This window comes from Podarcis bocagei, assembly GCF_964188305.1.
Source record: "Podarcis bocagei genome assembly, chromosome: 13".
Taxonomy (NCBI): domain Eukaryota; kingdom Metazoa; phylum Chordata; class Lepidosauria; order Squamata; family Lacertidae; genus Podarcis; species Podarcis bocagei.
The window spans coordinates 47208510-47232340 of NC_138138.1; the positions used below are offsets into that span (position 1 = coordinate 47208510).

The window sequence follows — 23831 nt, forward strand, 5'->3', positions numbered from 1 at the left end:
TTCTGGATTACCACCCATTTATTTTTTTTTTTGGATTATGAACAAACTTTTTTTGGAGGTCCCATTGGCGAAAGCGTGCCTTGGGTGACCACCTGTTTTGGTTTACAAACGGACCTCCAGAACGGATTATGGTTGTAAACCAAGGTAGCACTGTACTAAAAAAAAATGTATAAAGCCAGGAACCCAGGGAACTGCTCCCACCCCCTGCAAGGTGGAGGGCTGTTTACCAAAGTTTGGGTTTCCTCCGCTCTCCATTCATTTATCTATTCCACCCAACCCGTGCAATCGCGCAAGTTAAATGTGTGTGAGTTGTGAGTTTCACACAACTATGAGTTACCTGTATTTGAAGTGTACGTGAAGAGAGACCCTTTTGGCTTGCATCAATTGCAGAGTGTGTGTGTGTGTGTTGGGGGTCAACATCAGGGGGCTAAACTGGGCGCCCCTCCAGCCCTTTGTAGAAAGAAAGAGCCAAAGATTTGGTAGTTCTGTCAAACTGCTTTTATTGGGGAGCTCAAGATGTCCTGCCCTTCGCTTGAATGAACCGACCGGCATCCTTGCCCTAATCTAAATGAGACCCACTTTTCCTTCCTTTTTCTTCTCCCCAAGGGTGCAGGGTGTTTGCCGTGCTTCCCTGACCAGCGACAGGATCCTGCCTTTCGGCTGACGGACATCCAAGCTACATTTTAAAAGTAAAAGACTAAAATGTTGCTAAAATTAAGACCGGAGCCGCTTCTCTTCTTGCGGGGCTGCGCTTGGGGGAAAGGGGGGAGGGGCGCGTCCCCGCCAGCCTGGGTATCGCTAAAACAGTTCCGCCTGGAAAAGATAGGAAAGGAAAAGAAAAAAGTTGGTTCCGGAACTGGAATATTAATAGATAATGTGTAAAACGTGCAGGGGTAAGCAAGGAAATAATAAAAGAATAAATTGAATAATTATTAAAGTACAACAACACAACAAGATGGAAGAAGTTAGAAAAATATATTGAGATCACACATGGGTAAAGGGGAGTGGGGAATTTATAAAAAATTCTAATATAATATTTCTAATTGCGTTGCATTTATATATAGCAAAGGGAAGTCTATAGCGATTAGCGATATTTTAATCTAGCCAGTGTGGTATAATGGTTAAGAGCGGTAGACTCATAATGTGGTGAACTGGGTTCGATTCCCTGCTCCTCCACATGCAGCTGCTGGGTGACCTTGGGCTAGTCACACTTCTCTGAAGTCTCTCAGCCCCACTCACCTCACAGAGTATTTGTTGTGGGGGAGGAAGGGAAAGGAGATTGTTGGCCGCTTTGAGACTCCTTAGGGCAGTCATAAAGCGGGATATCAAATCCAAACTCTCTCTTATGTAATAGGCTTATGTTACAAAATGAATATGGATTTTGAATTTGATGTTTGTAATTCTTTTTCGGTTTTGGAATAAAGTTTTAAAAAAAAGAAAAGGGAAAAAAAGAAAAAAGTTAGGGAAAAAGAAACCACACTCACTCACCCTGTGGTCTAGCTCCTTGCAAATCACTACTTTGACACCCGCCTCGCAAAAACGTGACTGCTTTGTTCATGGCAAAGCATCCTGCAAAGTCGATCCAGAGAGTGGATGACCAAACTTTCAGAAGTCTGTTCATTGTTATGAACTTTGTAACACTGAAGAACTGGTGAATGTGTTTGCTTGCTTTCCTCTTCCCTCCTCACCCCTTTTTCCTTAAGTGTTCTGTCTCTTAGACCGCAAGCGGAGACTGACTCATTGTTGCTATTTGTAAGCTATTCAAGGAGCCTTTCGGGGCTGAGGAGAAATCTAAAAATGCCTTAAATGTGCAGGGAACTGAAAGTAGGGTCTTCTGCACCTTTTAACAGGTTTCTTGGAGGCATCCAATTGGATACTTTTGGGAACAGGATGCTGGGCAAACATTCAAAAGACAGCCATTCCCAGGCTAGCAGCAACACGCTGTGCTCCCTTCCTTCAACCCAGAAGTCCCCATCAATTTACTCTCGCCTCTCCTTGCTAACTCTGGAAGTTTTGACAGGGTTGTCGTATTTCAAAAAGTGAAAAACTGGAGGCAAAAGTTGTTTAGCTTTCTTTTGCAAAATCTCAAAAAAGAGAGAGACGTTTCTGAGCTATTTTAAAGGAAATACGCCAAAATCTACGCTTTTGACATATGTTGCAATACGTCTGGATTTTCCTGGACACTGAAGGGTTTTCTGACGAATCCTGGCTACGTCTGGGAAATTCCAGACGTACGGCAACCCTAGTTTTACACTGGGAGGAAAGAAGAAGAAGAAGAGTTTGGATTTGATATCCCGCTTTATCACTACCGAAAGGAGTCTCAAAGCGGCTAACATTCTCCTTTCCCTTCCTCCCCCACAACAAACACTCTGTGAGGTGAGTGGGGCTGAGAGACTTCAGAGAAGTGTGACTGGCCCAAGGTCACCCAGCAGCTGCATGTGGAGAAGCGGAGACGCGAACCCGGTTCCCCAGATTACGAGTCTGTCGCTCCTAACCACTACACCACACTGGCTCCGGAAAAAGAATATGCAAACCATGCCTGTATTTCCTGCCACTTCAGAATGTCTCTACCTTGCCTTGAGCGTAGGGATAGAGGAAGCTGTCTTTTACTGGAGGCTGCTGGGTCCATCTTAGCTCAGTATTGTCTACACTGACTGGGCAGCAGTTCTCCAGGTCCTTTTAAGCAGGGGACATTCCCGGCTGTACATGGCGATGCCAAGGGACCTGGGACCTTCTGCGTGCAAATTAGATGCCGTGGTAATGAGCTACAGCCCATTTTAGAAAGCAGAGTCCTCCCCAATCACATCCGAGCCATCATCTCCCCCACACAAGGACCATCTAGTGAGAGGTGGAAGAGGAATGTTCTCTGTGCTTTGCACCTTTTAAAGCTGTTTCCATGAGTGAAATCAGGAGTGTGGAACCTGTGGCGTCCCCAATATTGCTGGACTCCCCACTCCCAATAACCCCAGCCAGCATAGCCAGTGGTCAGGGATGATGGGGGAGGTTGTTCAGCAACATCTAGAGGGCAGCAGATCTGCCCCACCACCACACGATCTCAAAGTAGGACCCTCGTACCTACGGGACCACCTCTCCTGGTATGCCCCATGGAGGACCTTAAGGTCCATAAATAGTAACACCCTAGAGGTCCCGGGCCCTAAGGAAGCTAGATTAGCCTCAACCAGATCCAGGGCTTTTTCAACACTGGCTCCGGCCTGGTGGAACACTCTGCCTCATGAGACCAGGGCCCTGCAGGATCTAATTTCTTTCCGCAGGGCCTGTAAGACAGAGTTGTTCCGTCTGGCCTTTGGTTTGGAGTCAATTTGATTCCCTCCCCCTCTTTCTTTTTTCCTTTCTCCTCCTGTGATGAGGCTGCATTTTAATGTTTTAATGTTGTATTTTAATCTTGTTTTTAAGTTGTATTCATTCAACTTGTTTTTATTATTGCTTGTTAGCCGCCCTGAGCCCGGCCTTGGCTGGGGAGGGCGGCGTATAAATTATTATTATTATTATTATGGCTTCCAGCAGCAGATACACTGGGCAGAACAGCAATGGGGGTGGATTGCTCAAGGCAGTGACGGCGTACATAGCAAACCACCGAGGGCACTGCTCGTAACAGCGTCCACCCAAGCCCATACACCTGGGTCCCATGAATCCAAACCTCCCTTTGCCGCGAATCACAAATCCTATCACCGGTCAGATTTCAGAATTTCATAGAATTACAAATCCCACTTCTGGCTGAGCTTTGGCCAGCAAATTCCGCGTCGCAAAGTTGCACAGCGGCTGGAGATGGACAGACAGGTTGTGCACCCACAGAAGTGACCACAGGAGAAACAGCCCAGAAAGAAGAAGAGTTTGGATTTGATATCCCGCTTTATCACTACCCGAAGGAGTCTCAAAGCGGCCAACATTCTCCTTTCCCTTCCTCCCCCACAACAAACACTCTGTGAGGTGAGTGGGGCTGAGAGACTCCAGAGAAGTGTGACTAGCCCAAGGTCACCCAGCAGCTGCATGTGGAGGAGCGGAGACGCGAACCCGGTTCACCAGATTACAAATCTACCGCTCTTAACCACTACACCACACTCTGCCGTGGTGTATCTGCAGAGGCACAACGGGATGCCTCCGTCTGCCCTAACTGCAACAAAACATGTCTCTCCCACATTGGCTCCTGCAGCCACAGCAGGCGCTGTGACTCTCCAACAGCTTGACTTCACTTCTCCCTTGTCCCTCGACACAGATGCCAACCCAACCCAGCAGGGCCCAGCTTCCAACTCCACCACCAGGCAAAAGTTGCAGCCATAATGGGTCTCCTCCACCTTGCCTTACCTGACGGAGGCGTTACGTCAGGATGACGTTACTTCTCCCCCTTCCCTGGGTTCTCAGGGATGACCTCCGGGGCTGGGGCTGGGGGCGGCGGCGGAAGCAGCAGCAGAGACCCCACTGGCGGCTTCTCCTTGGCCTCGCTGGGAGCCACCTTCGCGGGAGTGACGCTGGATCCGAAGAGGCCATGGGTGCCCGTGTTGGATGCCGAAGAAGAGGAGGAGGAGGAAGCGACACCACTACCCCCACCGTGAGCAGGCTTGGTCGGGAGGCCTCCAGAAAGGAAGGCCGTGTACTGGTTCCAGAAAGAGAGGGGGCCCACCCCCACGAGCTGGGCCGGGATGTCGCGCCCCAGGAAGTCCTGGAGCTTGACCTGGCCCCCCGACAGCACCGGCACGGGGCCTTCTAGGGGCAGGCGCCTCCCTCGGCGGGCCTGGTTGCTGCTCCACACGTGGCCACTGAGATTAACCTTTCGGAGAAAGAAGAAAGAGATGGGTACTTAACACAGGTGGCACCCTGAGCGGACACTCACATCAGTAGTAATAATACTAATACTACTAATAATAATTAATAATATATTATTTATTCCCCCCACCCATCTGGCTGGGTTTCCTCAGCCACTCTGCAGCTCCCAACAGAACATTAAAAACACAATAAAACGTCAAACATTAAAAACTTCCCTGAACAAGGCTGCCTTCAGATGTCTTCTAAAAGTCAGATATTTGTTTATTTCCTTGACATCTGATGGGAGGGCGTTCCATAGGGTGGGCGCCACCACTGAGAAGGCCCTCTGCCTGGTTCCCTGTAACCTCGCAGTGAGGGAACCGCCAGAGCTGGACCTCAGTGTCTGGGCAGAACGATGGGGGTGGAGACGCTCCTTCAGGTATACTGGGCCAAGGCCGTTTAGGGCTTTAAAGGTCAGCACCAACACTTTGAATTGTGCTCGGAAACATACTGGGAGCCAATGTAAGTCTTTAAGGACAGGTTTAAAGTGGTCTGGGTGGCCACAAAGGGAGGAATGCTGCTGGTTTGACCCAGAAGGCAGGAAGCTTCCTCATATCGAGTTCACCCAGCTCAGTATTGTCTACACTAACAGCTCCATACCCTCCAACATTTCTCCGACAAAAATAGGGACGCCCCATTCCATAAGGATAATTTTACTGTTTATACCCCACACATCTTACTGGGTGGCTTCCAAAACATAATAAAACGAATGTTAAACATTTAAAGAAAGCTTCTGTATACAGGATTGCCTTCAGATGGCTTGGGTGTGTGTGTGTGTGTGTGTGTGTGTGTGTGTGTGTGTTGGATAACTCCATAGCCTCCAACATTTCTCCAATGAAAATAGGGACATCCTAAGGAAAAGTGGGACATTCCAGGATGAAATAAAAAACCGGAATGGCTTCTCTAAATCAGGCGTGTCCCCTGGAAAATAGGCACCCTTGGAGGGTCAGCAGCTCTCCAGGAATTTCAGGCAGGGGGCATTCCTAGCCCTACCTGCAGATGCCGGTGACTGAACTTGGGAACTTCTGCATACAAGGCAGATGCTCTGCCGCTGAGCTATGGCCCTGTCCCATTTCCATCATTTGCCATGGCTTCTAAGCATGCTTCCCAATGGAAGCAACACACCACTTTAAATGGTGCCCACCATAGCTGTCAACTTTTCCCTTTTCTTGCGAGGAATCCTATTCGGAATAAGGGAATTTCCCTTAAAAAAAGGGAAACGTTGACAGCTATGGTGCCGACATGTGCTATGCCGAACATCAAAATATAGACGGCTGCCTATATTCTGCTGTTTCAAAGACTTTTGATCCACAGCTGCTATCAAAATTATTCAACCCCCATTGCAAATCAGGTTTATCATTAGAATTCCCAGACTTTCAGCTGTTTGTAAAGAGCCAATCGAACAAAAGGAAATGAAATAGTTAGGTGCAAAGGATGCTTCAAGCGGCTCCCCCCAAATTCAGCTGAAATTGCAACTTGTACTGCCTCTTTGCTGGTCCTGCTAGCTAGGGATGATGGGAGTTGTAGTCCAACAACAGCGGAAGAACCAAGTTTGGGAAGCACTGTGAGAGAGACGAAGCAGAGTGGCGATAGCAGCACAGGCCTCTGACCAAGAAAACTAGGGTCTAGCGACCGTGGTATAGGCCTTCAGCCAAAAATCCTTCCTCCCTTTTCCGTTATGTTAATGTTGCTTTCCTTTCTTTTGTGCTTTCACACAATTCAGGCGTGTGTGTGTGTGTTGAGGGGGTTGTTACAGGCTGTTTTTCTTTCAGTATTATTGTTATTTTTTAAAAAAACACACACGGTTTCTTTAAATTTTCTGGTAATTTCCTTAATACATTTAGTTTACTGCATGCATGCTTTATTGCTCTATGCCACTTTCATTTCCTTTTTGGGGGAAAAGCATTTATTTAAAAAGAAGTAACAAACACCAACAAGCTACACCACATGGGGACAGGAAGCTGCAATCCTTTGTAGGTCCTAGGGTAATCAAACTGGGCTGTTGCTGTACTGCCAAGATGCATTTTAAACCTTCAGGCTTCAATAAATGTGCGCTTACAGGGATTCTATCGCTACAGACTTGTATTTTGTTGCTTCTAAATAAATATATCATGAACTGCCGTGTGATCTTAACCTGATGGGTGGTCCAAGTGGAAGAAAGGAAAATTATAATGCTATAAAGATGCTTTGCCACACTCCAGAACTGTGAGGCAACGTGGTATCGTATTCCCTACAATGGTGCCCTTCATGCCCCAGTTCTGCCTCTAGAGGGGGGCAGAGAGCGCACCAAGTGCAACCAGCTTCCTGTGTCAATACTGCGTAAGGGAGATGTGCTTCCTGTAACGGTGCCTTGCACTCCCCAGTTCTGCCTCTAGAGGGGGACAGACAGCACGCCAAGTGAAGCCAACTTCCTGAGTCAATAAAGCGATAGAGAAGGAAATGACAAGGGAACAGGGGATAGGCAGAACGCTTACTATAATAGGAGACACTGAGAAAGAGCAACAGTCTCTCCCTTACCTGGTGGTGGGCAGCCAGCGCATGCTTGCGCAATGCGGCCCTGTCGGGAAAGGCCTGCTTGCAAATCCCACAAACCAGCGTCGGCCCCTCTTTGGCTTGACTGCCCTCTTGCTTCTCCGATGGGCCTTCCCCGCCGGTTTCCTGTTCCTCCTCCTGTTCTTGCGGCACTGCCCCTCCTGCCTTTTCCCCCTCCGCCTTCTCTTCCCCTTCTTGCATGGGCCGCTGAGGGCTTCCAGGCCCTGATGGCAAGGCAGCATTGGTGCCACCGTCTTCCTCTTCCGCCTGCACCGCTTCTCCCCCTTCCTTGGTGAGGCCTGGAGCTTCCTGTTCCGGGCTGGAGGGCCCCTCGGCCTTCTCCCCTCCACTTTCCAGGGAGTCTTCGTCGGTGGGTTCTTCTTCTTCCTCCTCCGACAGTTCCTCGTCTTGCGGAGGGGCCTGTTGCTGCGGTTGCTGCTGCTTCTCGCCTTCCCCCAAGGTGGCCCCTTCCGAAGTCGGGGTCTCAGGGAGGAGCGCCCCGTTGGGGATCTGCCCGCCCAGGTGCATGCGGACGTGCTGCTGGAGGCTAACGGCGTTGGTGAACTTCTTCTGGCAGATGGGGCAAGAGTTCTGGGCCCGCGCGGCCGAGCTGGTTTTGTGGCCCACAAAGTGAGCGCGCAGGTTCCCCCGGGTGGAGAAGGCCCGCCCGCACACCTTGCACTTGAAAGGCCTCTCCCCTCCGTGCTGCCCGTAGTGGAGCTGCAGGGCTCGAGGGCAGCTCAGGACCCGCAAGCAGATCACGCACTGGTTGGGCCCCGAAGAAGCGGGCAGGGAAGAGGAGGAGGAGGACCCAGCCACAGCTTGGGCGGCCGTGACGGGAGCAGAGCAAGAAGATGACGACGGAGACCCCTGGCGGTCAATTTTCTCCACCAGCTGCTGGAGCTTGGAAGTCTCCGAGGGGGACGCTTCCAGCACATAGGGGAAAGGCCCCACCGCTGTGCCCGCCTTGAAGTGATTGGCTAGCAAGGCCCAGCTGGGCAGCGATCCCACCAGCTTCCCCAGCTGAAGCCGGGCACCCTCCGTCTCCCTTTCCGGCGGGGTGTTCTCGTCCCCCTTCCCTTTCGCCTCCACTGCCTTCATCAGAACCAGCTTGTTGAAGCCGGGCAAGGCCTGGGCTGCCGCCGATGGCGAGGCCCCGGACAGCAAGGTGAGGCTCTCGGTGGCGCTCAGGGCCTTGCGTTCGGCGGTGGGCGGAGGGGTGGTTTCCTCTCCGGGCTCGGCCTTCTCGGGCGGCACCGACATGCCGTAAGGTAGCCCCGAGGTGGTGAGGACGTAGTCCAAGTGCTCGGGGACGGGATGGGGGTTCATCTGGACGTGGGGGTATTTCTCCCGGTGGCGGTGGAAGTGCACCTTGAGGTTGCCGCGGGTGGTGAAGCGGTTGCCGCAGATGTTGCACTTGTAAGGGCGCTCGCCCGTATGGGAGCGCAGGTGGATCTGCAGGGCGCTGTCGCTGCCAAAGACCTTGCCGCAGAAGCGGCACTTGTGGCGCCCTCCGGGCTTCTCCTCCAGCCTGCTTTCTAACCCCCCTCCTCCCCCGTTCTTCTGCCGCAGGAGCCCCGGAGACGTCGCCTGCTCCAAACCCCGGGCGGTGCCCAAGCACTGGGCGGCCAGGATGCCCGTAGCTGTGGGGAAGGCCGGAGCCAGGAGCTGCTCGGCCTTGGGTACTCGGGCGCCTCCGGGGAAAGGGTGGTAGAGGTGGAAGAAAGCAGGCTTGGGGACCTCAGGGGAGCTGGATGCCTGGGTCCTCCCTGGCTCTGTTTTGATGGAGAAAACCGGCAAGGGGGGCTTGGGAGGAAGAGATGCTCCCGGGGCTGGCTCGGAGGAAGGGGTCGGGGAGCCCACCTGCCCCAGGGACCCCAGCAGCAGCACCTGGCGGCAGATCTGCTCGGTCATCTGCATTTGGTGCAGCTGGCGTTGCTGCAGGACCCGGAGCTCTTCCAAGATGAGGGGGATGTTGAGGTGCCCGGCGGGGACGGAGGTGGAGGAGGCGGGCAGTGTTGGGGGAGGCGGGGGAGGGGGCCGGGGAAGGGCCGCTTCTTGGGTTGGGTCAGACAGCAGCGTCCCCGATTCGACGTCCATGCTCTGAGGGCTCTCGGGACGGACTTCCACCGAGGAAGAGGAGGACGAGGAGGAGAGGCTGGAGTGGTCCTGACCAGCGGCGGCTGTAGCTGCCGCCGCAGAGGAGCAGGTGGGCTGCTCCGAGCAGCAGGAATCCACGTGAGCGGACAACTCGGAGGGATCCTTGAAGTTGGTACGGCAGGCGGGGCAGGATAAGGGGGCTGTCTCGTCCCCAGTATCTCCTGCAGAGAAAGGGAGACAGAGAGAAAGGGGGTGCGGTTATTTTGGATCAGCAATCTATTTCTTTCATCACATTCATATATCCCATACTTTCCTCCAAGATGGTGTCCGTAGTTCTCCTCTTCCCCGTTTAATCCCCAGGTAGGTTAGGCTGAGGGAGCAACTCACCCCAAGTCACCCAGTGAGCTTTAGGGCCGAGTGGGGATTTGAACCCTGGTCTCCCAAGTCCTAATTCGACACTCTAACCCAGTGTTTCTCAAACTTGGGTCCCTAGTTGTTGTTGGACTCCAACTCCCACCATCCCAGCTAGCAGGGATGATGGGAGTTGTAGTCCAACAACAGCTGGAGACCCAAGCTTGAGATACAGTGGTACCTAAGGTTAAGAACTTAATTCATTCTTAACCTGAAACTGTTCTTAACCACTTTAGCTAATGGGGCCTCCCGCTGCCGCCGCGCAATTTCTGTTCTCATCCTGAAGCAAAGTTCTTAACCCAAGGTACCATTTCTAGGTTAGCGGAGTCTGTAACCTGAAGCATCTGTAACCCGAGGTACCACTGTACTCTGCTCCAACCACTACAGCACTCTGGCAACCAAGCCCACCTTATCTTTAACCAAAAAGATGCACAGGACAACTGCAGATCAGCTAGAAGCTAGTGGCAACACTCAGATTTTAGTGAACGGAAACAGGATGCAGGAGGTCCCAGCTTCAATCTCTGACATCTACATGAAGGACGTGGCTATCATGATGGCTCTGCTCTGCTTCCTTGGTCAGAGGCAGTTATGCTTCTGAATACCAGCGGCCAGAAGCCACCAGAGAGGAGAGTGTGCCTCTGCTCGGGTCTTGTTTGCTAGTTTTCCACAAACATCTGGTTGACCACTGTGAAAACAGGATACAGTGGTACCTCAGGTTACATACGCTTCAGGTTACAGACTCCGCTAACCCAGAAATAGTGCTTCAGGTTAAAAACTTTGCTTCAGGATGAGAACAGAAATTGCGCGGCAGCAGCAGGAGGCCCCATTAGCTAAAGTGGTGCTTCAGGTTAAGAACAGTTTCAGGTTAAGAACGGACCTCTGGAACGAATTAAGTACTTAATCCGAGGTACCACTGTATTAGACAGCACACACCACTGGCCTGATCCAGAAGGTTCTTCTTATGGCTGGAAACAAGCGTTCAAATTTCGCCAGGCACATTTTGCACCTGGCTATCGGCCATTTGTGACCAAGTGAAGATGCCTGGGCGTCAGGATGGTGCCTTGACGTCTCCACCATCTGGAGGTGCGTGCCTGCGGATCCTTGGATCTGGGCTGTTTTCACACACTAGCAAGACATCCTGCAGAATTCTATCCATTATATTTTATCTGCACCATCGGAATGAATTTCTGGAACCAAAAAGTCATATTGAAAAATACACGACTTTCGAGCCATCTGGCCCCAAAATGGCAACTAGGCATTCCATTTTGGCAAACTTAAACCTTGGTTTAAGGTGCCATTTGGTGCATAGCTTATATAACTGAGTATCTTAACACTGGCTGGAGATGTCCCTTGCTTGAAACTTTGCTGGCCAGTGTAGACGGTACCTCGGGTTAAGAACTTAATTCGTTCCGGAGGTCCGTTCTTAACTTGAAACCGTTCTTAACCTGAGGTACCACTTTAACGTTCTTAACCTGAGGTACCACTTTAACGTTCTTAACCTGAGGTACCATTTTAACTACCACTTTAACTCCCGCTGCCACCATGCCACCAGCACGCGATTTCTGTTCTCATCCTGAGGTAAAGTTCTTAACCTGAGGTACTAATTCCAGGTTAGCGGAGTCTGTAACCCGAGGTGTTTGTAACCTGAGGTACCACTGTATAAGGAAGTTGGCCCATTTAATGCTCACAACTAGGTACGTCCTCCAACTTGTGTTACAACCCTCTCTCTGCTCAGGATCTGCCAATATTTTGATGTAAACATACAGTGGTACCTCAGATTAAGTACTTAATTCATTCCGGAGGTCCGTACTTAACCTGAAACTGTTCTTAACCTGAAGCACCACCTTAGCTAATGGGGCCTCCTGCTGCTGCCACGCCGCCAGAGCACGATTTTTGTTCTTATCCTGAAGCAAAGTTCTTAACCTGAAGCACTATTTCTGGGTTAGCGGAGTCTGTAACCTGAAGCATATGTAACCTGAAGCGTATGTAACCTGAGGTACCACTGTATACTGTATTATATTAATTATATTATACATCTAGTTAATGCAGCATTTGTCAAGCTTGGGATTCCCAGATGGTGTTGCACTACAAGTCCCAGAATCCCCGGGCAGCTTGGCCAATGGCGAGGGTTGACTGACAGCCGCTCTTTCGGAACTCTGGTCCTTCCATCGGAGGTTCTTTAAGCTGGAGATGTCGTACAGTGAGCCCAGTAGCTTCTCCATGCAAAAGCAGCTGCCTTGCAATAGCCCCCTCCCCTAACACACTACCCCCCACCAGCAAGTACCTGGTTTTGCAAATACTTTAAAAAGAAAAAATGAAAGACCATAAGATAAGCCCCAGTGGCTCATGCCAGTGGCTTGTCTAAGTCCAGCATCCTGTTCTCACAGCGGCCAACCAAATGTCTATAGGAAACTGATAAGCAGGATTCTAACACAAGAGCTCTCTCCCTTCCTGCAGTTTCCAGTACGCTTCTGGTATTCAGAAGCATCACCTCCTTCAACTATGGAGGCAGAGCAAAGCCATCAAGGCTAGAAAGCCACCGAAAGCCTTAACCTGCACAATTTTTTTCTAAATAAAAAAATTCCTTCCAGTAGCACCTTAAAGACCAACTAAGTTAGTTCTTGGTATGAGCTTTCGTGTGCATGCACACTTCTTCAGATACACTGAAACAGAAGTTGCCAGATCCTTCTATATAGTGAGAAGGTGGGGAGGGATATTACTCAGAAGGATGGTGGGAATGGGAGATTGGCAGATAGCTGAGAGAGCCTGTTGACGACTCTTAACGACTGTAATAGGTCTTACAGGAAAAGGCAAGGGGTGAGAAGGTGAAAAATGGCTTTGTCATGTATAATGAGATAAGAATCCAATGTCTTTGTTCAGACCAGGTCTCTCCATGGTTTTAAGTTTGGTAATGAGTTGTAATTCAGCAGCTTCTCTTTCCAGTCTATTTCTGAAATTCCTTTGTAGTAAAACAGCTACTTTGAGATCTTGTATAGAATGTCCTGGGAGATTGAAGTGTTCTCCTACTGGTTTCTCTGTTTTGTGATTCTTAATGTCAGATTTATGTCCGTTTATTCTTTGGCGCAAGGTTTGGCCTGTTAGACGTCTAACATTGTGTATGCCATCAAATGCCAACAGTGTCCTTCAGCTCTCTACATTGGACAAACAGGCCAAACCTTACGCCAAAGAATAAACGGACATAAATCTGACATTAAGAATCACAAAACGTGGCAGGCATGCCAAAGAAATCGTTCTACCCGGACACTGAGGTCCAGCGCCGAGGGCTTTCTGGCGGTTCCCTCACTGCGAGAAGCCAAGTTGCAGGGAACCAGGCAGAGGGCCTTCTCGGTAGTGGCACCCGCCCTGTGGAACACTCTCTCACCAGATGTCAAAGAGAAAAACAACTACCAGACTTTTAGAAGACATCTGAGGGCAGCCCTCTTTAGGGAAGCTTTTAATGTTTGAGGTTTTAATGTTTGTATTTTAATATTTTGTTGGAAGCTGCCCAGAGTGGCTGGGGAAGCCCAGCCAGATGGGAGGGGTATAAATAATAAATTATTATTATTATTATAAATGGAAGGAAACAAAAATATAAAAGAACCTCCTTCCTTGGAGGTTTTTAAGCAGAGGTTGGGTGGCCATCTGCCATGGATGCTTTAGCTGAGATTCCTTCATTGCAGGGGGTTGGACTAGATGACCCTTGGATCCCTCCCAACTCCAAAATCCTATCATCCTACAAAATGGGAAGGCAGACAAACAGATCTCATGCAATTTTAAGAATGGAAAAGAAAGATTGGGATCACCATGGCAAACATTTTTTTTTTAATTACCTGAAAGCCCAACCCACATCCAACTAATTTGCAAATCCCCTTCTCCAGCAACCCACCTTTGCAAGGTTCTGCCCATTCATACATCGTTCTCTCTAGAAAAGAAGGGAGGAAGGAAGGAAGGAAGGAAGGCAGAAAAGAAGGAAGCACACCTGAAAATTATCCACCATATTACTACAGAACAGCTAACAGGGGGTTCTGACTTCTGGATGGAGACAATGGGGACGGAAAGGCACAAACAGGGCATGGCAAATCAAATAGGAGCCTGTCTGGCTATTTGGGTGGGGGGGGGGGAAGGGGCAGGATAAACTACTAGGATGGATGCGTAAACGGGCTGATGGCATGCAGGAGCGCGTGGGGAGAGATGGGCGCCTGGAGGGAGATCTCTGGGCCCGGCTGCTTCCCCTCCAGCCCTTCCTAGGAGGCCACGGCCGCCAGGTCGCCCCCTCTCCCCTTCCCCAGCCGGCTGGACCAGCCACAGGGGCGAGGAGCCCACCTGCGGCCTCGCCCATCCTGCAGTCGCCGCCGGCGCCCGCGGCTCCGTCGCCCGACGCCGCCACCTCCTCCGGCTGCTGCTGCTCTCCGTGCGCTCGGGAGCCGCTCATCTCGGCCCGCCCGGCCGCCTCCGATCCCGGAGGATGGAGGAAGAGGAGGAGGCAAGCGGCGGCCAGACGAGCGGTGGGCTGCCGAGAGCGGCTCCCACCCGGCCGCAGCAGGGACCTCTGGTGTCGGGAGGGCGGCTGCCGCCGATGGAAGGAGGAGGCGCTGCGCCCCCGTGCGCCCTGGCTCCGGAGCGCACCTGGAGACGGAGGGATGGAGAGCCGGGAAGGAGGAGGGAGGCAAGCGGGCCAAGCCAGGACGAAGGAGGAGCCCTGCTTTTAGGAGCCCCCCCCCAAAAAAAAAACCCGGACCTTTTGCAAACCGACACATTTCAATTTTTTAAAAAACGTTGCATTTATATTAGCCCACCTTTCGTCCAAGGAGCAAGGCAGCGTACATTTAATTTTGGTTAAAAAAAATATTTCATTTGTATTGGGGGCAGGGAGGGGCACCTGCCCTCCGATCAATAATAATCCATAAAGATACATAGCAAACTGAGATTCTGCCCCTCCAACAAAAGGCCTCCTCCCCAATTCCTGGCTACGCCCATGTTTATATCCCAATTTTCCGCACCCCAAGGAGCTCACTGTACCTGGTTCTTCCCCGCCACATTTAATAATAGAACTGTAGAGCTGGAGGGGACCCTGAGGATCATCTAGTCTAACCCCCTGCCAGTGGCGTAGTGTGGGGGGTGCAGGGGGGGCCAGCCGCACCGGCCGCAACATCTGGGGGTTAGGGTTAGGGGGCGCATACCTTCTTGAAGAAACCAGAGGCCTTTCTTCTGGGCATTGTCGGCCAATTGGTGCCAAAGAAGGACAGAACTTTCTTTATGTATGCTACAACAGCAGCAAGAATACTCATTGCAAAGTATTGGAAGACACAAGATTTACCCACTTTGGAAGAATGGCAGATGAAGGTGATGGACTACATGTAATGATTTAAGAGAATATGAAAAAAGGGTTATAAATGGGTTAAAATTTAATGGTAAAAGCTGATTGATAATGGGCTAAAATGAAAAAATTTAAGGCTAGACCGTTAAGATAAATTATAGAAAGAATTTGCTGAAATAGTTAATTGAATTAGAATACAAAAAAGGGAGGTGTGAGGAGGTCGATGAAACAAGTAAATGAAAGGTAAAGATATGGAATACTGGATGTGTGTTTTAGTGTTTTTGTTTCTTTTTGCTGTATTGTTGTATTTTTTATGTTTTTCTTTTTATGTATTGTAATGTATGTTCTGTTAAACTTTTTATTGTTTTCCTTTTTTCTTTCTTTTGTAATCTTTAAACTTCTAATAAATATCATTTTTTAAAAAAGGGTTAGGGGGCGCAAATCCACGGGTTAGGGGGCGCAAATTACTTGCCTTGCCCCGGGTGCTGACAACCCACGCTACGCCACTGCCCCCTGCAATGCAGGAATATGCAGCTGCCCCATGTGGGAATCCCTACAACAATATACTGTATATATTTACTTAAATGTTGCATTTATATTATTTCACCTTTCCTCCAAGAAGCTCAAGGCAGTGTACTTTTCATCTATGCTCTTAATTTTATTTCTTGCATTTATATCCTAACGTTTCCCCCCAAGGAGCTCAAGGTGGCATACCTGGTTCTTCCCCATCACGCTTAATCCCCACAACTACCTTGTGAGGTAGGTAAGGTTGAGTCAGCGACTGGCCCCCAAGGTCACCCAGGGTGTTTCAGGACCAAGTACATATGGTTCAGGGTTACATACGCTTCAGGTTACAGACTCCGCTAACCCAGAAATATTACCTCGGGTTAAGAACTTTGCTTCAGGATGAGAACAGAAATTGTGCTCCAGCAGCGCAGCGGCAGCAGGAGGCCCCATTAGCTAAAGTGGTGCTTCAGGTTAAGAACAATTTCAGGTTAAGAACGGACCTCCGGAACAAATTAAGTACTTAACCCGAGGTACCACTGTAGAGTTTTGAACTCTGGTCTCCTAGGTCGAGCACTCTCCCCATAGCATCATACTAACTTTCCCTGAAAGGTAGGTTAGAAATCTGTAACAATCTTAATCGCAATCTATTTTTAAGGAGAGGGGCTCCCCTTAGATGGATTCCCAAATTGCAAACAAAGTTGCCCATCTATGTTATCATCTTCTGCGCCAGTGCACATCTAGATACAGTGGTACCTCGGGTTAAGAACTTAATTTGTTCTGGAGGTCCGTTCTTAACCTGAAACTGTTCTTAACCTGAAGTACCGCTTTAGCTAATGGGGCCTCCCGCTGCCGGCGTGCAATTTCTGTTCTCATCCTGAAGCAAAGTTCTTAACCTGAGGTACTATTTCTGGGTTAGCGGAGTCTGTAACCTGAAGCGTCTGTAACCCGAGGTACCACTGTACCACTTTGAAACTGTGGGAATAAACACAAGATGCTGCCTTATCCCAAGTCAAACTGTTGGTCCATCTAACTCAACATGATTTTAGCAAGGGTTTCTCTCCCACTTCTGTTGCTAGGGATTGACCTGTTTTACCACAGAGCTACAGCCCTTATTATCATACTGTAAGACTTCACACAGGACCTATGTGACCTCCTAGCTTCCAGTTCTTAATTTGATACAGAACTGCAACCTGAAAGAAGTAACTGAAGCTTATTTTATTATTATTATTATTATTATTATTATTATTATTATTATTAATAATATTATTTTAAAAATACTAAATTTGTATGCTGCCCTATACATGCAGGTCTCAGGATGGTTCACAGGATAAAATCAGAATATAAAATCACAAATCAAAAATCAGGTGGGTGCCATTGCCATTATAAGAGAAAAACAGCACTGCCACCCTTGCTCTTGTGAGAGCCTAGGACATCAAGAAAAAGAAAAAATGCAATACTGAAAACGCAAGTAAAATCCCACTGCACTATTATTATTATTATTATTATTATTATTATTATTATTATTATTATTATTATTATTATTAACTGAATTTATATACTGCCCTATACCCGGAGGACGCAGGGTGGTTCAAAGAAAAGACCAACATAAAAACCACAATATATATAATCAAAATAAAAACACCCTCCCCCAAAAAAACCACATTTTAAAAGGGCATAAGATGTAAACTGGATCAACCAAAGGCCTGGTTAAAAAGGAACGTTTTGGCCTGGTGCCTAAAGGTGTATAATGAAGGCGCCAGGCAAACGTCCCTGGGGAGAGCATTCCACAGATGGGGAGCCACTGAAGAGAAGGCCCCGTTCTCATGTTGGCACCCTCCAGACATCTCGAGGAGGAGGCACACGGATAAGAGCCTCAGAAGAAACAAATCCACCAGAACAGCCAACAACGATGTGCAAAGGCAAACAGTTACAATGCATCCTAAAGGCCTGCAAAAACAGGTACGTTTTCATCCGTTGCCTAAATGTAAACAAGTGGATAAACAGATCTCTACAGGGAGGGAGCTTCATAGTTGAGATGCCACCATGGAGAAGGCCCTGCGTCATGCAATAACCTCACTGACTGAACTTAGTGAAGTTCCCACGAGCTGGGCCCCTCCTGCAGATCTTACCAAATAGGAATCCTGCCTTAAATTGCATCAGACCATTGGTCCATTTAGCTTAGTGTTGTCTTCACTGATTGGCAGCAGCTCATCAGAGTTCCAGACAGGGAACTTTTTGGAAATGGCAAGGATTGAACCCAGGACCTTCTGTGTGCAAAACAGATGAGTTACTGGGTAGGCCAGTGCCAGGGAAGGCATTCTTCAGATATGTGGGGAGTGTTGGACTTTCCATCTAGCGTATATAGTCAAACCTCAGCTGCCAAATGCCTCCGTTATCATACGTTTTGGCTCCCGAATGCCAAAAACCTGGAAGTAACTACTCCAGTTTTTGAATGATTTTCGGAAGCCAAACGGTTTCCAGAGAGTATTTTTCTTTTTTCTCCATTGACTTTGCTGACCGCCCTTTGATCCTCAGTTGTCGAACGTTTCAGAAGTTCATATTACGGAACTTAATTACGTTCGACAACCGAGGTTTGACTGTACCACCAGAGAAGCAAAGGACTCTTCCTTTTGAGAGAGGCACCAGCAGGTTCTCAGGTTTCTTGCAACATGTTTTATCACATTTAGGAATAAGAAGTCATGCAGCTACACATTTGTGGGGTCTGTGCAACAGACTTGTTCTCTCAAGTGAACTGAAATCTATATAATTTGCAATCAGAGCATAGGAACTCTGCAAGTTTGGTACCTGGATGAGCTTAACATAGTTACAGTGGTACCTCGGGTTAAGTACTTAATTCGTTCCGGAGGTCCGTTCTTAACCTGAAACTGTTCTTAACCTGAAGCACCACTTTAGCTAATGGGGCCTCCAGCTGCCGCTGCACGATTTCTGTTCTCATCCTGAAGCAAAGTTCTTAACCTGAGGTACTATTTCTGGGTTAGCGGAGTCTGTAACCTGAAGCGTATGTAACCCGAGGTACCACTGTACATTGGGTTCAACCTATATGTGGGGTTGCGCTTTTGCAGCTTAATGTATACTTCACAAGAGGTTGGTTGCCAGAATCCAGAAATATAGAATATGAAAGCAAGTCTTAAAAACTGACGTGTCATCGAACTCCAGCTTCCAGCAGCACCTTTTCTCTCCCATGTGCAGACAATATCAACGACAGCACAAGCAGCAAATACTTTATGAAATCTAACACCTTTCGTCTAACACAGACGTAGGTAAGCAATTGCTCACAAGGAGTTATCGGCTCTGCAGTGAGCACAGAACTGGACCTTTGAGGTTTCTTTCAACACTAAAATTCATCACAACTATTAAGGTAGGATTGCCATACTTCTGGAATTTCCTGGATGTAGCCCACAATTGGCATGTCCAGATTTTCATTTTTTGAAATATGGCAACCCTACTATAAGGTAGTGGAGCCTGTCACACATTAGAACCAGGATCTCCAAAAGATTGCCCCATCCCCTATATTCCCAACCAATCACTGTGTTCTGTTGGAGCAGGATTCTAAGAGATACCACCCGGGCACCTGGGTGCATTTACTTGGAAGCACCAGGTTGGAGTGCACACCATATATTTGGGGAAGCAAAAAATTGTCCAATGATGTTTGCTTGTGCAGGATGATAAACCTGGCTGAGACCCTATCTGCTTGCAGACTGTCTCGCCAGAGTGGTGCATGCTCTGGTTATCTCCCGCTTGGACTACTGCAATGTGCTCTATGTGGAGCTACCTTTGAAGGTGACCTGGAAACTTCAACTAATCCACAATGCGGCAGCTAGACTGGTGACTGGGAGCGGCCGCAGAGACCACATAACACCGATCTTGAAATATCTGCATTGGCTCCCAGTACATTTCTGAGTGCAATTCAAAGTGTTGGTGCTGACCTTTAAAGCCCTAAACGGCCTTGGCCCAGTATACCTGAAGGAGCGTCTCCACCCCCATCATTCTGCCCGGACACTGAGGTCCAGCTCCGAGGGCCTTCTGGCGGTTCCCTCCCTGCGAGAAGTGAGGTTACAGGGATCCAGGCAGAGGGCCTTCTCGGTAGTGGCGCCCACCCTGTGGAACGCCCTCCCACCAGACATCAAGCAAATAAACAACTACCTGACTTGGAAGACATCTGAAGGCATCCCTGTTTAGGGAAGTTTTAAATGTTTGATGTTTTATTGTGTTTTTAATATTCTGTTGGGAGCCGCCCAGAGTGGCTGGGGAATAGTTAATATATTATTTTATTATTATTGTTGTTGTCCTTCTTCTTTCAGGAATCCATGCTTAACTGTGCTCAGATTTCCCTTAAATAAACTTTTCTCAAAGGGACCATAAACTTTACTGCACCTCACCAGCTTGAATTTACTCCTTTGGAGATGAGCGAAAGGATGCATCAAATCCGCTCCTTTCCTCCACCAGCCTCCATCCTGATTTCTCGCTCCAGTACAGATTCTTAGAGGAAGCTGGAGTCAATCCAGTCCAGTTGCCACAAGCAAAGGACTGAAAAGGGGCGGTGGGGGGGGGGAGAGCGAGATGAGGTGGGTGATGGGGAACCGGGGGATGGGGGAAGAGAGACCTCACTTAACACAAGAGAGACTATCTAGGACTCTGCGAGTTACTTAGCAACAGCACAAAGAGCAAAGAGAGCGGGAGAGAAAAGAAGCAGTGTGTGGCAAAAATATGTGTGTGAGGAAGTGTGACAGAATGCATATGTGTGTGACCATCTCTTCCTGGCTCTCTGGGGTGAGGGGAGTCACACACACACACACACACACACACACACACACGAGAGAGATGTCGAGGAAAGCACTCAGAAAGACTGTGCCATATTCACGTCACAGTTTTAAAGCGCTATAATGCTACGTTAAACCATCATGGCTTCCCCCACCCCACCCAAAGAATTCTGGGAGCTGCAATTTGCGGAGGTTGCCAAGAGTTGTTAGGAAACCCCTCTATTCCCTTCTTGGGGCTATGATTCCCCCAGTAGTTCAATCCTTCTTCCCAGGGAATTCTGGGAATTGTAGCTCTGTGAGGGGAATAGCAATGTATCAATAGGGGAATTCTCGGGAAACTTTGGGAATTATAGCTCTGCAGGGAAAATAGTGGTGTATCAGTCCCTCTTCCCAGGGAATTCTGGGAACTGTTGCTTTGTGAGGGGAATATTGGCCTTATAACAACTCTTGGCACAATTAACGAAGTGCAGCTCCCAGAATTCTTTGGGGAGGGGGAAGCTGTTTAAAGTGGGAAAGGACAAGGTGAAAGTGGCCTGTGGCAGCGATGGCATGGAAGGGCATGTATCCCACACTTGTGTAACAGAGGGTGAGACAGGCCATGTCATGGTACCAGGATGTGGGCCTGAGAGGGAAGGTGCAGAAAAATGCATGTGAGAGCAGCATAGCAATTGGGGGGGGGGGGCAGAATCAAGGCACATTTGTAGAAATGATGCTCCAGTTGGCGCAATGGATTGGCTGTGTATGAATGAGGGAGGGTACAGGTGGCCAAATCCTTGCCCGCTGTCTGTATGCCATGCTCAAAATCAATGCACAGCCCCATCCTAGTCTTGTTTTACTTGGAAGAAAGCCACACTGTGTTCAGGCAGAGGCTTACTCCTAAGTAAATGTGTGCCAGGTTGCAGCCTTTGTGTGCAAGGGAAACAAGAACGTGGGCAGGCATGTAACAAAATGGTGCTAGCCATAGTGTGTAAGGCTGCAGTCCTGAAGACTGGGGAATAAGACTCACTGGGCACAGTGGAACTTGCATCCGACTAAATGTGCCTAGGACTGGGCTGTAGATAATGAAAGAAATTGCTTGGGTTGTGGTCATGCTGATTATTTCACACCGGTCAGCTTGGGTGGTGGCTCCTCCTTCTCGTTCCATTTTCCTGATCAATGCAGCTTGACTCACTTCTTTGAGTCACCTGAAGTTGTCATGCTCTACCAAGACCTTTCTACAAGGCGCCTGAACTCTTGTAGCGGACTATGGCCTAGTTTGGCATGGGCTCAGGACTGCAATGCCTCAAGGACTGCGTCCACCCATATGAACTGATCAGGACCCTGGAGTCATCATCCGAGGTGCTTCCTCTGTGAGGAGGCAAAATGGGAATGGGCCTTTTTGGTGGTGGCTCCAGGGAGGCTTGCCTGGCCCCTTCATTGCATATCTTTAGGCACCAGACAAAAACATTCCTCATTTCCCAGGCCTTTGGCTAATTAAACAATATGGCCTTTTAAACTGGGCGTGTGTGGTGGGGTTTATTGTTTTTGTTTGTTACTAGGTTATGTATTTTTGTGTTTTTATATTGTAAACCGCCCTGTGATTTACACCTGTGCAGATTTACACCCTGTGAAGGGTGGTATAGTAATAGTAACAACAACAGCAACAACAACATCAACAACATATATCTGTGTGGCAATGGGAGCTAAAGGATGGAAATATCTGGGTCGCAAATGGGGCTCAGAGGTGGGGTATAGTGGCAAGCTGAGATCTAACCCGGAAAGGCCTTCAGTCACCAACCCATTAGATGTCCTTATGTGAACCAATTTTCTCTCGCTCTCAGTTCTGCCCACCCAGTGGGTAAAATGAGCATGAGTGAGGTTAACTGGCCTACCTGGCAGGCTTGTTGGAAGGTTTATGATTATTTCATTTATATTGCATCACTCATGTACACAACACTTCCTTGCCCCCTAAAGCATGGGAGGATTTTCAGCCCTCACCTCCAAGGGACCCACCGTGTAGTTATTGACAAACGGATGATTCCTGGGATAATTTTTGTGGAGCGGTCAGAAATGGCATGCATTTTGGGAGTCAGTTGGTCTTTGGGGCCTTGAAAACCCATTGAATGTTCTGGCGACTGTGTCTAAGCTTTTAAATATCACTGCCCATCCTTCCTGTAGAGGCCATTATGTTAGTGGATGCTTGGTTGCTGATGGTAAGTCAGAGAGAAAGAGAGAGAAAGAAAACGAGGATGGAAAGAAAGTTCTTATGTGACTTCAGTACTAACAGACAAAATGCATGTGTATCTAAGCATGGCACCTTTATACGATCAGGATTTATGCTCCTAGATAGAGGTGTTTTGAGCGTGTCAGTAAACCGTAGAGAGACCCAAACCCTGAACATACAGGCAACCGGCTAGTTACAAAGCATACTTTCGGAGTTTCCTAACAACTTCCTTCCAGTTGGAAACAAAACTTTCTTTCTCTTTCGCCTCCTTCTCACCCCTTCCTTGCCACCCAGCTCCTGGTGTGCCCCCACCCCACGACGCGCCCTTTCCCACACTGTCGCCATCCCCCATACCCATGGCACCTGCCAGCTCTCCTTGACACCCCCCCCCCACAAAAGAAAACGCCCTCCCCTCCAGGAACCCACCGTTCTCAGAGGCTGTGGAACCTTCACAGTCGGAGATGAGCTGTTGGGGGTTCCGCTGTTTTCTCCGAGACATCCCTGCGGAGGGGCTGGGGAGGGGACCCCAAGTCTCTCTCTCTCTTTGGTGGGGAGCCAGTGGGCACCTGATCCCTCTCTCTCTCAGGAATGGGATCTCTCCAGCACCCCCCCAAACCCAAGCCCCCTCCTCTCCCACACTCACACATACTTAAGGGACACGCCTCCTGCTTTTGTGAACCTCATTGTAAAAGCAAAACTCTTAATCTTTCTGAACACTCTTTTTCTTTTGTACTAGCAAGGATTGAAGGGAGGGGGTGGGAAGAGAGAGAGGGAGAGGGCAAAATTAACTCCTTCTTTCCCTGCTATCCCAGTCCTCTGCAATTTTTTTAAAAAAAACCACCACATAGGAGAGCATCTGCTTTTTAACGCTGAAATGCAGCCACCTCTGTGGTGCGAGGCCAGACTCCCTGCTAGAGGTGAAATTTATTTGATGGGGCCCAAAGAATTTATGCCAGTTCAAATGCGGTTTGCATGCACGGAGATTTACAGTTCACTAATATTATGTGTCCAACAGGCTGGATGTGCTTCAGTGAAGCTTGTCTTCCTAAACGCTTGGTTATGTTACCTTTCAGAAAAATTCCCACCAGTTTTCCTGCGGCAGATGTTAAGCCAACTGGCCTGTAGTTTCCAGGATCCCATTGGATCCCTTTTTAAAAAT

The 23831-nt window shown here is 48.9% G+C and overlaps 1 protein-coding gene across 3 annotated transcripts; it reads right to left on the bottom strand.

The window, feature by feature from the left end:
* Nucleotides 1-483: 483 nt before the first annotated feature.
* On the bottom strand, nucleotides 484-23214 carry SALL2 (spalt like transcription factor 2). Of its 3 annotated transcripts, XM_081167780.1 has the most exons (5): nucleotides 14188-14383; nucleotides 13751-13786; nucleotides 7339-9674; nucleotides 4324-4786; nucleotides 484-813 (listed from the first exon to the last, which is right to left on the bottom strand). In XM_081167780.1, exons 1-4 carry the CDS (start codon nucleotides 14294-14296, stop codon nucleotides 4352-4354), a joined length of 2916 nt encoding a protein of 971 aa, XP_081023906.1. In that variant the 5' UTR covers nucleotides 14297-14383; the 3' UTR covers nucleotides 484-813; nucleotides 4324-4351. The 3 variants fall into 3 exon arrangements, with proteins under 3 accessions (XP_081023906.1, XP_081023908.1, XP_081023907.1); XM_081167782.1 differs by lacking the exons at nucleotides 13751-13786; nucleotides 14188-14383 and adding an exon at nucleotides 23099-23214; XM_081167781.1 differs by lacking the exon at nucleotides 13751-13786 and having other exon boundaries at nucleotides 14188-14458.
* Between the last annotated feature and the right edge of the window lie 617 nt (nucleotides 23215-23831).